A 12,916-nucleotide genomic window follows, 5' to 3' on the forward strand; every position below is an offset into this window, starting at 1 on the left:
CACCCAATGACAGTTCCTACAGGCAGAGCCCCCAGACCTCTTGTCACCCGGCAGAGGGCCGGTCTGTCTCTGAGGGGCGAGGCTACTGCTGTGGGGGCGGAGCCGCGCAGGGGCAGTTCCAGCCGGCCGCGTCGCGCGCGCGCCCCGCCCCTGCCGCAGCTCGCAGGCCCGCCCCGGCCCGCCCCTCCGCGCTTCTGTAGCAGCGGCAACGCGGAGCCGGTGTTCTTCAAGCCTGGTGTGGGAGTGCAGCGGAGCATCATCGCCGAAGCCGGAGCGGAGCGCTCGGCTCCGGCCCCGCGCTCCCCGCCTCCCGCCTTCTCGGGCCGGCGGCGGGCGAGCTCGCGGGCCCGGCCCCAGCTCTCCAGTGCCCCGCCGGTTGCCGGCGGTCCCCGCCCCCCGCCGAGTGCATGAGGTTGACGCTACTTTGTTGCACCTGGAGGGAAGAACGTATGGGAGAGGAAGGTGCGCCAGGCTGGGGGTCGGGGTCGGGGGTCGGGAGTATCTGAGGGGCGCCCGCAGAGGCGAGGCCGCGCCCCTGCCTCCTAGGGACGCGCCTGCCCTTCCGAAGCCCGCAGGCCGTTCTCTGTCACCCTCCCACCCTCTTTCTCTCTTCCTCGGCCCCGGGATGAACGACTCTATCGAGTATGGAGGAATCCCCTCCTCTCATATCCTATTCGCTCTTACCCATCTCCCAGGTTACTGTTCATCCAGCACCTACCTTAGTCCTTAGTTCTCTGTCCCCCAGGTCTCGATCTCCACCGGCGACCAGGGATGGGGGGTGGGGGGGCGCCCTTTGATAAAGCCTGACCCAGCAGAACTAAACTGCAGCAACCTTGGATCTGAGATGCAGACCCACGTTTATGGGGCTTTCTGACCTTGAACCAGTCACTAACATCCAGGGACTCAGTTTCCCCATCTGTGCAGTTTCCGGACTAAGTGAATTGGGGAACTAGTGGCGGGGGCGGTGGGGCACAAGAGAGCTATGCATCCTGGATTCGGTGACCGAATACTGCAGCGGTACACCACCATTAACTACCATCATACCGTGACCTCCCCCTTTTCCCTGCACCAATCCTAGTATTTAAGCAGTCTTGGCTAGAGTCCTAGCCTCTTTCAGCCTCGTCTCCCTCACTGAGAGGCCGCAGGTCTAGAGCCGCACTACAGTTGGGGTTCAAAGGCCTCTAGGATTCCTTCAGCCTGAATCAAAGACTGGGATCTCCCCTAGGTTTCTTTTTCAAAGCCCCCACAATAGGTTCGTCTGGTCAAAGGCAGGATCTGACCGCTCCTGCGTTGTCTCCCACTCTCCCACATCCCTGAAACCCTGTGTGGGGCACAGGCCCACCCTGTACTTAACAACACACCACTTTGCATGCTTGGATACTTGAAGAAGAGAAAGCAGAGGCTTTGGAACCTGGCTGTGTGTGATAAAGAGAGGTCCCCTCTCTGGGGCTGAGGTCTCCTAGTCTATAGACTAGAGAGGAGCAGGCCAAGGGAATTTTGCAGGGCCCACCAGCTCTAGGGGTGCAAGGTCCTGGGGATGACTAAGCATGTGTAGTGGCTGCCTTAAGGAACTGTCAGAGGGCCTGGCATTGCAGCCCTGACCCCTCATCACGGTTCAACGAGGGCTATCACGTTGTAGTTGGTGACCTTGCTACTTTAGCCTAAGATGGACCAGCTGAGCTCTGCCAGCCCACTGCTCCTTTCCACACTGCGGGCAAGCAAGCAGAAAAACTGTCACCAGAGTGCCGTTCTCCACCTTGTTGCTAAATTCTGTTTTATTTTTCACCCTTTTTATACTTGGCTGCCGTTGAAGGGAACACCTCTGTTCTCCTCTATGTGTTCCAGATGGGCTCGGATAGGCTTGGTGACTTCATGTCCAAGCAGGACTCTAAGACATATTATCTTTTATCTTCTTGCTTGGCAGAGTGAATACTCACCCTGTGTAGAAAGTCTCAGTGTGTGAGCAGAGCAGGCTAGACCACTGGCAGACTTCACTCTTAAGAATAGCTCCTGACTTGGTCTCCGTCCTTTGCAGGAAGCGAGTTGCCTGTGTGTGCGAGCTGTAGCCAGAGTATCTATGACGGCCAGTACCTCCAGGCCCTGAATGCTGACTGGCATGCGGATTGCTTCAGGTAAGACGGGCTGGCTGGAGGGTAGGTGGTGCCTCAGCAAAGCCTGCCTGTGACCCAGATGTTTCTCCCATTGCTGTCCTTGCCTGTTATCTGCAATGGGTCGCTGGCCTCCGTTTTCATTTCTCACAATAAGGAGCTTGTTCAGGGGGTGTATATGTGCGTGTTTGCATATATGCACGCATGTATATATCTGAGGTTGCTGTCATCGTTATGTTGAGGGGTGACGTGTGCATTTCATGAGCACATGTGGAGGTCGCACGTGTGGAGGTCAGAGGACAGATATTGGGAGCTGGTTCTTTCCCTCCACCTTGAGGCTTTCTGTGTATTCTCTGCTGCTGTGCTGCTAATTCGGACCAGCCGGTCTGGGAGCTTCCGGCTGAGGCGGATTCTCTCATCTCCTCCTCCCTTCTGGAAGTTGGAAGATGATGGACGCTTCCCAGTACTTCTGGCTGGTCATACAGAGTCGAGGGGTCAAACTCAAGTTGCCAGGCTTCTCCAGCGAGCACCCACCTTTCACCCCACTCTCCTATATATGTTCTTGAAACAGGGTCTTGTAGCGCAAGCCTGGCCTGAAACAGCTGAGCTCCATTTCACCTGCCTCAGCCTACGCAGGGGCTAAGACTGCAGGTGTGTGCCATCATGTCTCAGCTTGTGTAGCAGACTTTCAGTCCCACTTAGGGACCAGACTGTCTGTCGGAAGAGGGCTTATCTAGTATTCATGAGGTCCTAGGTTCGATTCCCCAGCACCACACGAACCAGACATGTGACACATGTCTGTAAGCCCAGCACTCAGGAGATGGAAGCAGGAAGATCGGAAGTCTTAAGGTCTTCCTCAGCTGAGTAATGAGTTCAGGGATAGCCTGGGCTACATGTGACTCCTTCTCAAAGAAGCAAACAAAAATCTTCCTTAGAGAACTTATATTTAAGGTAACATGATGTACCGTGTTAATAGTCACACTCTGGGATTATAAAAGAGTCCACACATGTTCAGGTGTAATTGTGTATATGTGCATGTGTGGGGTGCACATACGTGTATGGGGAGACAGAGGTAGACAGCAGGTAGCTTCCTCAAGTGCCCTCCACTGTATTTTTGGAGTCAGAGTCTCCCGCCGAACCTGGAGTTCACTGATTTGCCTAAGTAGTGAGATCAGGGATCTTCCCGTCTCCTCGCTGCCCCCTCCAACCTCAGAGCTACAGTTACAGATGCACACTGGTGTATCTGGCTTTTTTTTTTTTTTTTTATGGATTCTGGGGAATATGGGCTTTAGTTCTCATGCTTGTATGACAAACTTCCCCACCAGTCCAGCCATCTCCCTAGCCCTCAGAAGTGATTCTGTTTTTCAGTTGGAGGCTGGTGGAATCGCCACAAGGAATCCATGGTAGGGAGGGAAAGGCACATCAGGTCCGAAGGGAATCCTAGCCCCTGTCCCTAGGCCATAGTTGCCCCTAAAGACGTGTCAGCCAATGAAAATAGCCCTGACCTCCAGATTCACACAGACCAAGACTATGGTCAGAGACTTAGTAAAACAGTTGGCACCCACAAGGTCCACAAAGCAACCTTGTGATATGTCACAAGTTCAAAGCTACCCTGAGCTACATGGCCCCTGTCTGAGGCATCCTTTTCTAATACTTAAGAGGATCTGAACATTTTATGTCATTGGCAGTTAGTTGTATGTGTCTCCCAAGGACAAATTGGGGCACAGAGAGGGTCATTCTTCCGCCTGAAGTCACATGACCAGGAAGGAGAAAGAATACACAGTGCCCACTCTGAGGCCAGAAGAGAAACAGATAGCACATTTTGGGACTCAAAGCATACGCTCAGAGGAAAGTCAGAGAGGCCCATGAAGGGATCTTGACCCACAGAGGGCCATTCTTGACCCAGAGAGTCGAGGCTGTGGGGACTGGTGGTGATGAGACACGGTAAGCCAATGGATAACGCAGTTAGGAGACCCAACTTCACAGGGAGTTGGTCGTGGGCATTGCATGCCAGGATTAGGCCGTTCTGGAGACAATAGAGAGGCGCAGACAGCTGGGGAGCGTGCTGTTTGTTGAAGATTGTCATCTCAGTGGGCAGATGGCACAACTTGGCAGGACGAGACTGTCATAGTAATTCAGGGGTCTGACTCATTAGCCTGATTTAGGATTGTGACTGAGGAAGGAGGCTCTGTGATACGGAAGGGGTTACATGGGGTTGGGGAGTCAACTCAGCTGGTAAAAGTATTTGCCTCAGGACCTGAGTTCGACCCCCGGAACCTACGAGTGTAGCAATGTGTGTCTATAATCCCAGCACTGGGGACATGGTGGCATGTGACAAAACCTATCCTGGTGTCTATGCACCACAGATAGGGAATTCATTACAGACAGAGGCAAGTACCACCAAAGTCCAACTTTTTGAATCAATGAGTTTTATAGGGGTTACTTCCAGGAATCTTGGTAAGGGGTTACTTATAGTAGTGACTTAAAGACAGCTGCATCACCAAAGCCCAGCGTGCGTGACAGCTCACAAAGCTGGGAACCTGGAACACACTGCCCAGCCTGCAGGCAGCCTCATCACATTAGAGTGGCCTTTCCCTGAGGTAATTGGTCTTAACTTCTTCCTGGCAGCTTGGCTGGCTTCTGCTTCCTCCAGGCGACTGGTCTGATCTAAAAGCTCTCTTTACAGCTTAGCCCTGCTGCCCTCCAGAGAAAGACTCTTGGCTTTTATTGCTTCCTTTGACTGAGAGGGACCTACTGAATCCAGTCGGTTTCAGGGACTTCCTGAAGCTATTTTGAGTTGTTTACCTTTCTGCTTCAGGAGCTCCCTGTAGGATGGATTTTTTTTTTTTCACTCTCTGAGGGAACTCTTACACAACAAGTGGAGACACACCAATCCTTGGGGTTCCCTGGTCAGCCAGCTTAGCAGCCAGCCAGACCCAGGCCTCACTGGTAGATCCTGACTCTGATAACATAGTGGCTGGCTGTTAGAGAAGCTTGACGTAGGGCCTTCTCATATGTACATACAACCATGAGCACATGATGGGGGGGGGGGTGATCTTTGAAAAGCACAAATTGCACATCCTTAATTCCTAATACCCCCAAATCAGGGCTGCAGCTGAAGGTCAGTTGGTAGAGTGTTTGCTTAGCATGCACAAAGCTCTGGGTTCAATCTCAACACAGTGTAAGACAGGTGTGATTGCATGCTTATAGTTCCAGAACTCTCGAGGTGGAATCAGAGGAGACTCAGGAGTTCAAGGTCGTCTTGAGCTACATAGGGAGTTCAAGACCAACCTAGGCTATACAAGACACTGTCTCAAAATTTTCACAACATCCCCAAAATGTAAATATCAAAACGATGCCACCAATAGAAAGTTCCAAGCTGGACCGATTATGACAAGTCACAGTCAAAGCACAGGTACACTTTCAGATATTGCGGGTCAGGCTGGAAATGGCTTGGCAGTTAAGAGTGTTTGTTGCCTTTGCAGAGGACCAGAGTGTGATCTCCCCTGCACCGGTGTTAGGGTGTTGGGGTAGCTCACAGCCACCTACCTACCTGTAATTCCAGCTCCAGGGAATCCACTGCCCTCTTGTGGCCTCTGCATGTACTACACTCACGTGTGAACACTGAAAAATAAGTCTCTAAAAAAGATCATTACAAGGGGTTGGGGATTTAGCTCAGTGGTAGAGCACTTGCCTAGCAAGCGCAAGGCCCTGGGTTCGGTCCCCAGCTCCAGGAAAAAAAATCATTACATAAAATTTCTTGGGCTAGAGAGATGGCTCAGTGGTTAAGAGCACTGACTGCTCTTCCAGAGATCCTGAATTCAATTCCCAGCAACCACATGGTGGCTCACAACCATCTGTAATGGGATCTGATGCCCTCCCTCTTCTGGTGTGTCTGAAGACAGCTACAGTGTACTCATTTGAATAAAATAAATCTTTAAAAAAAAATTTCTTTCGAGGAAACTGGCGAGATGACTCAGTTACAACACTAGCTGCTCTTCCAGAGAGGCCATAGGTTCAATTCCCAGTGCCTATGTGGTAGTTCACAACCATCTATAACTCCAGTTCCGGAGGACCTGACACCCTTTTACAGATAGCCTCTTCCGGCCTCTGTGGGCACTAAGCACACATTGTTGCACAAATATGTATACATGCAAAATACCTGTACATGTAAAATGTTCTCAAAATTGTAAAAGAAAATGTCTCTGGATATGTGGGTAAGTCCTATCTGAAGCATAAATTAATCGACTGTTTATTTAGACTTGGGTCCCATTCCCAAGATCCCACATTGTACATAGGCAAATATTCCATAATCCAAAGTCACACAAAGCCCTTGTGTTCTCAAACATCTGAAGCTGTATTTGTAGTAGTAGATCGGATCCCCCCACTATCAAGCATGCGCTCTCCCCAGCTTCCTTCCCTCCTTCTCCCCTCCCTCCCTCCTTACCATCTCCCTTCCCTTCCTTCCTTCCTCTCCAGTGCTTTCGACCTGATCCCAGAGCCTTAGCACAAGCTAGACAAATATAGCACCAAGCTCCATCCCCAGCTTTTGGATTTCTGAGATGAGAGTCTTGGTATGTAGCCTAGACCTGGCCCAAATTTGGTTTTTCATGCCCAGTGCTAGGGTTATAGGGGTATACTAGGACACCCAGCTGCAAGCATTCTCTCTCTCTCTCTCTGTCTCTCTCTGTCTCTGTCTCTCTCTCTCTCTCTCTCTCTCTCTCTCTCTCTCTTTCTCTTTCTCTGTGTGTGTGTGTGTGTGTGTGTGTGCGCGCGCGCGCGCACCTGTCTGCATGTACATGCACCTTGCTATACATGTGAATAACTTGTTACCAGAGGTTAGCTTGTGGAGATGAGTTCTCTCTTCCCGCCATTGTAAGTATTGGGAATCGAACTCAGGTTACCAGGCTTGGTGGCAGTTGCCTTTATACCCTGATCCATCTTTCCAGCCCTCCAGCTTATCTTTAGAGCCCAAGTCTTTCTCTGAATCCAGAGCTTAACATTGCATCTAGGGCCAGCCAGTGAACCCCTAAGGTCCTCCCATGCCCACCCCTCAGGACTGGGCTACGGATAAGCACCATTTTTCCTAGTCTCACATGGGTGCTGGGGATTTGAACTCAGGTCCTCATGCTTGGCAAAGCAAGATCTTACCCATTGAGCCATCTCTCCAGTCCTCAAGCATTCTTTAGTATTAATCCAGCCTAGCATAACCGTCCTCCAGCATACGGTATTTGCCTAATTTCGTGTGAGAAATAGAGATTCAGCCACAGCCAGCTCTTCAGCGAAGGTTGTCACTGCCTGAGGTGGGATCTGACCATCTCTTGCACACTATATTGCACAGTTGAATGGCCTCTGATGAGCAGCAGGTCCGTACTAGGGAGAGGGTGTCCATTGTCAGTAGTTTTGGGGGCAGGTTAGTTACGCCTGTCACTTGAGTAGCAGTTAGATTTGAAACGGGGCCAAAAGGAATCAGGAAATTCTCTTTAGGTGACCCTGTGACTAGCAAGGAAGGAAGGCACGAGAGACCCCCGAGGGTAGCCCCCTATGTTGTATTCCAAAATAGAGGCAAGGGGCAGATTGCAGGGGCCCTGGCTTTGAATGGCCCACTCCGTGCTACCTAGAGAAGGTTAAGACCCAGCTTGGGGCTGCAAAGAGAGAATATGTTCAACTCTCTCTGAGGTGGAGGGACACAAGAGCCTCAATGGGGAAGGGCAGTGAGACCTCCTGCTCCCATATCAGAGTCAGAGCCCAGGTCCCTCCTTCCTCACCTGCAGTCAGAGCCTACATCCCTACCTCCCCTATCCTGGCCCACAACAGGAAGACAGCTCAGAGGAAGATCACAGCTGTCCAGGGCATGTGGCAGACAGGCAGTAAGCCTAACTCCACTCCGGAGGACATCTGAGGCCATCTTCCAATGACTTGAACCTCTTAGTGACATTGGGACCTTTGTTCCTTTGTCCTCTTTAAAGCTACTTAGACCGGAGGGATGTGTGTGACAAGACTGGACAGCCTGCTTCTCCGCCACCAGGTCGGGGAGGTGACATCATGAGTTGTCACATGCCCTGCCTTCCATGCCTTACCATGTGCACTTCCCTGTGGAACACCCTGGGGATCCTGAGTCAGCTCTTCCCAAGCCCCTGTCCTATCCAGGCCCCCTCAGGACAACCTGCGAGCCAGAGTGCTGCGTATTGAAGCAGTTTGACTTATGAGGAAACAGACGCAGAGGTCATCTACGTGTCCCAGGACTCCACGTAGCCTGACTGCAGAGCCTGCACTATGTAACCAGTGTGTGCTCACGACTCTGTCCTGCCCCTCCCAGATACAGGCTCCTGCCTTCTAGCAGGAAAGCACACCAGAGAAGAGACCAGAGATAGCATTCCAAGATCGGCACAGAGTGGAAGGAAGCGAGGGAGGAACTCATGATGTTCAGAGGCACTGAGGCGGGGTGTGGTGGATATGTCCCAGGAATCAGCAAACCGCGCTGCGGGACCGACACACGGGGCTGGCAGAGAATCATCCCGCCTTGTGGGCTTTTGTTCCTCATGGTGCTAGGGACCAAATCCAGAGCCTTGGGCTTGCTAGGCAAGCACTCTGCTAATGTCCAAGCACTAATGTTTATGTGCAAGGGAGTTGGGGGCTCTAGGGCTGTCACTCAGTAGTAGCCCACTTGCCTGGCCTGTTCTTTCTCTAGCGTTAACGGGAAACTTTTTTTTATTTGTTTACATTTTTATTTATTATGTATGTGTGGAGATTAGTGGACAACTGAGAGTTTTTTATTCTGTCCTTCCCCCATGTGGGTGGGACCCAAGGACCAAATTCAGGTCGTTATGCTTGTTCTTGGGCATCTTTCCCTGCTGCGCCTTCTCACCAACCTTGGAGAAGGGAGGCAGCAGTGAGTACTGGGCATTGAACCCAGGGCCTTGTGAGTACCAGGCAAAAGCCCTGTCAGTGTACTATGTCCCAGCCTTCCGGCTACATCAGTGTCTATCTAGGGCAGAGGTACGCCACCTGTGTGCGGGTCATAACCCTTTTGGAAGTCACATATCAGATATCCTGCGTACCAAATATTTATGTTACGATGGACAACAGCAAAATTACAGTTCCGATGTAGCGCCGGTAACGATTTTATGGTTGAGAGTCAGCCCAACATGAGGAACTGTACTAAAAAGGCCGCAGGAAGGCTGAGAAGCGCTGGCCTGGGGACCTGGAAGAACCTGCAGAAGGTTCCCGTGGCTGTGCATTTTTTTCTGAGTCCTCTGATCCAGGCTCTGAGTCCCACTGCAGTGTCTCTGCCCCTGGTCTGGAGGAAATCCTAAGCTGACATAACAGGGAAGACCATAGATACAGTGACAGGTGTCCCAGGACGCATGTTAGCTGGAGAGGCTCTGTTGACAGTACAAAGGCACTGGGCTTCATCATCACAGAGGACCCTGTCTGTGCCCCACTGCCACATTTCCTGGTGGCTCTGCTCCCCCCACCCCACCCCCAGAAGATCAGAGCCAGGCCAGTGGTCCAGAGTTTCCTGGGCCCAGCCTCTGTGTGCTGTGCCATGCCTGCAGGGTCCTTTTCCCAGGAGCCTTTGTTGGTGCACAATTCCTAGAGCTCTGGTAGCCTGGGTAATCTCCCTAGAGGCTGGGTGGGGTAGCCCTGAGCCAGGAATGGTGAATGGGCTGTAGCCTGATGGGGAGCCTCAGCTGGGAGAAAGCTCCCATTCAAGGAACCTCCCGTGTAAGGAGGCTGAGCTGACCACGGGAAGTTGGCCTCTGTTCCCTTGGGGATGGCACCGGAAGAGACAGCTGCTCTGGGGCCTGTCCTTGTCCCTAGAGAGGCCCAAGCACTCAGTGCTTTTGTCCAGGAAGAGGCTAAGGAGCACATGGGATACTGGGGACTTTCTCCAGATCCAGTGGCTAGGAGTAGAGAAGTGGGGTAGAGCCTAGATCCTTCACCTCCCTAATTGTGCTCGCCTACATCCCTTCTTCCTGTGCACAGTCAGAGCCCCTCATACCTTCCCTGCTGCCTCGCCACAGAGTCAAAGCCTAGTTCCCTCCCTTTCCACCTCCTTTCATTGTCTGAGCCTAGCTCTCTCTTCTAGGGTCACAGCCCAGATCCTTTCTCCCTGCCTTTTACCTGGAGTCATAGTTTAACCACTCCTTCAACACTTCTCCACTGTAGTCCTAACCTAGATCCCGCGTTTCCCGACTTCCTACCTATAGTCAGGGCTTAGATCCTTTCCTGCCTACCTCTCTACCTTCAGTCAGAGCAAGGACCACTCCTTGCTGACCTCTGCCTGAGTAGAGATCTCTCTCCCTCTTCTGTGACCAAAGCCCAAGCCAAAGACACTGGCTGCTTCCTGTCACAATTTGAGAAAGAGGCCTTCCTCAGCCGCACTTCTGCCTCCTCCCCGTGGTGTGGCCACACAGGCCCTACCCCCTGCAACCTCCAATCCTGAGCCCCCACAGTAGGATGGGGAAGCCTTGGCCAGGCCACCCATGGGCTCCTACAGGCCTCCAGAATCTCCAGACATAGCTGCAGAGAATGCAGCCAGCTTTGGCCCTGAGAAGGACCCGCTGCCTCCGTGGGGCTAAGTGAGTAGAAAGCGCCTCCCTACCTGTCCTGGGCTAAGAGACTGGGGCTGGAGGTTGGGGGAAACTAAAGAGCAGACCTATCTGGGGATTGCTGTGGGGCAGAACTGAAACTCTTTAGTGAAATCTGCCGGCCATGAGGAGAGCAGGCTGCTACTGAGCTGTTGGACCCTCTGGTATCTTCTCCTAGTGACGCTGTCCCCCACGCCCCAACTGCTCAGTCTCCCCCCCCCCCCGGGTGTCGTAGAATGAGGAGGGAGGACCCTTATACCTGTCACTGTGACACAGTGTCCCTTGCCATAGAGCCCCTCATCTGTCCCGTCCTCCCCAGGATCCTCTCCTGTCCTGCCCCAGCCTGGCTCTGCTAGAGAAAACCATGGGACAGTCTCCTCAGAAATTTTACCTAGCTGGCTCTGGCACCAGCTCTAGGCCCCATCTACCTGACGTACCTACCTCTCTTGATATGGAGGACTCTTTTTGAGATAGGATCTCATATATGCAAGGCTGACGTCATACTGGCTAGGTAGCCCAGAATGACCTCAAACTCCTGATTCTCCTGCCTCCACCTCCCAAGTCCTGTGATTACAGGCAGGCACCACCACCTCCACTGTGGCCGGGAGTAGGAACCAGGGCTTTCCGATGTGAGGCAGGGACTCTATCAACTGAGCCACAAGCCCAGCGCATCTCAACGCGCTTTGTAGAGAACCAAGCCGGGTGTTTGCTCTCCTCCCTTCTCTGGCTCCTGTCTGGATGTGGACTGAGGATTGAGGGGCTGGGCAAGGTCTGAAGTTCCCTTGTGCCTTCCATCAGCAAAGGTCTTTTGAAGCCCAGGGCCAGCCACCACCCCCTGTCATGACCCCACACACAACCTGAGCCCGAATGAAGCCTTAGCTTAGGGAGTTTCCTACTAGATGAACTTAAGAGCTTTCTCTCCCAGGGTGGGATCTAACCAAGCACCTGTCATCCCAGCACTGGAGAGGTAGAGGCAGGAGGACGGGAAGCTCAAGGTTGATCTGGGGAGGTAGTTCAGTCAGAGTGCTTGCCTAGTGTGCATGAGTCCTTGGGTTCCATCGCCAGCAGTGTATAAACTGAGCTAGAAGACACAGCACTCGCAGTGGAAGTACCATTGAGGAGTTCAGGGTCATCTTCTGCTATATATCGAGTTCAAGAAGGCCAGCCTTTGCTCTGTGAGACCCTGTGTCAACCGAGAGTGAAGGGGCGGGGGAGGGGACAGAGTCACAGACAGCAGAGAGGGCCTAAGCAGTACTAAGGGTGCCCGGTGGGATCAGACCCCTCCAGCTGGCTGTGTTTGCAGATCGTGTGTGCTGCTGCTCTGCAGTGCCGGCTGGGAGAAGCTTCAAGGAAGTAGTGACCTGGTAGGGGATGTGCTGAGCAGAGCTCATGGTCAGGTTGTTCTGCTGCAGTGGCTGCAGCTGGGCTCAGCTCGCTCCCCAGCAGGAGTGATGAATGAGTGGGTGGAGGTGGAGCCAGGGAGTTTCCTACTAGATGAACTTAAGAGCTTTCTCATCCAGGGTGGGATGTGGCTGCTCCTAAGTCCACACCCATAAGGGGAACAGGCATGCAGCAGCCCCGCTTCCTGCAGCATGACACAGGGGAGTGATGGGCAGACCCCTGTGACACTCCTGTGCCCCAGGCGTGGACCGGAAGCAAGTCACTGATGGTGTAGGACTGCGGGCCTTCCTGAAAGAACAGAGTCTGCACTGCCTCTTTGCACTGTGAGGCCCCATCTGTGGCATCTTTTATCAGGTTTAAAGCCCCTAAGAGGGCTACACCGGGGTCCCACGTTCACTCCTTCCCCTGCGGCAGCCTCCCAGCAGTGCCAAGCCCCTCCCCTACTCTGCCCTGGGCTGTTGCCAGGGGAGTTGGGACAGTAGGCATGACGTCATGCCTCCTGCCCTGCACTCACTGTCCCCGCCTCTGCTGTTCTCTGACTCCCCCAGGGGGACACCTCATCAGGCCCCTTTCCTGGGAACACCACTCCACCCAGTTTCAACTGAACTCTGACATTTTGTGCTCCCCGGCCTGAGCCCCTCCCTGCAGGCCGGACACCCAGACAATGGGAAACAAGCTAGGATCTTCTTAAAGAGACAGTGTCCCGCCAGCCAGCCGGTGTCTAGCTGTCCTTCCTGTCTTCTTCTCAGTTATAGTTCTAGCAAGCCACTGGAGTGGGGGGTGGGGGTGGGGGGGACGAACAGTCTCACCCAC

At 53.1% G+C, this 12,916-nt stretch overlaps 1 protein-coding gene across 2 annotated transcripts in view; it reads left to right on the forward strand.

Annotated features, from left to right (window-relative positions):
* The first annotated feature begins 224 nt into the window (after positions 1-224).
* Limk1 (LIM domain kinase 1) overlaps positions 225-12,916 on the forward strand; it is a 33,909-nt gene continuing 21,217 nt past the window's right edge. The window contains exons 1-2 of one of the 2 annotated variants that reach the window (NM_031727.2): positions 225-462; positions 2,036-2,132. In NM_031727.2, coding sequence (NP_113915.2) covers positions 408-462; positions 2,036-2,132 — 152 coding nt within the window. In that variant the 5' untranslated portion in view covers positions 225-407. Of the gene's footprint in view, positions 463-2,035; positions 2,133-2,814; positions 10,694-12,916 lie in introns of those variants that run through there. The other variant, XM_006249185.5, reaches the window with a different exon arrangement.

The sequence above is a fragment of the Rattus norvegicus genome, chromosome 12 (assembly GCF_036323735.1).
Source record: "Rattus norvegicus strain BN/NHsdMcwi chromosome 12, GRCr8, whole genome shotgun sequence".
Classification (NCBI taxonomy): Eukaryota; Metazoa; Chordata; class Mammalia; order Rodentia; family Muridae; genus Rattus; species Rattus norvegicus.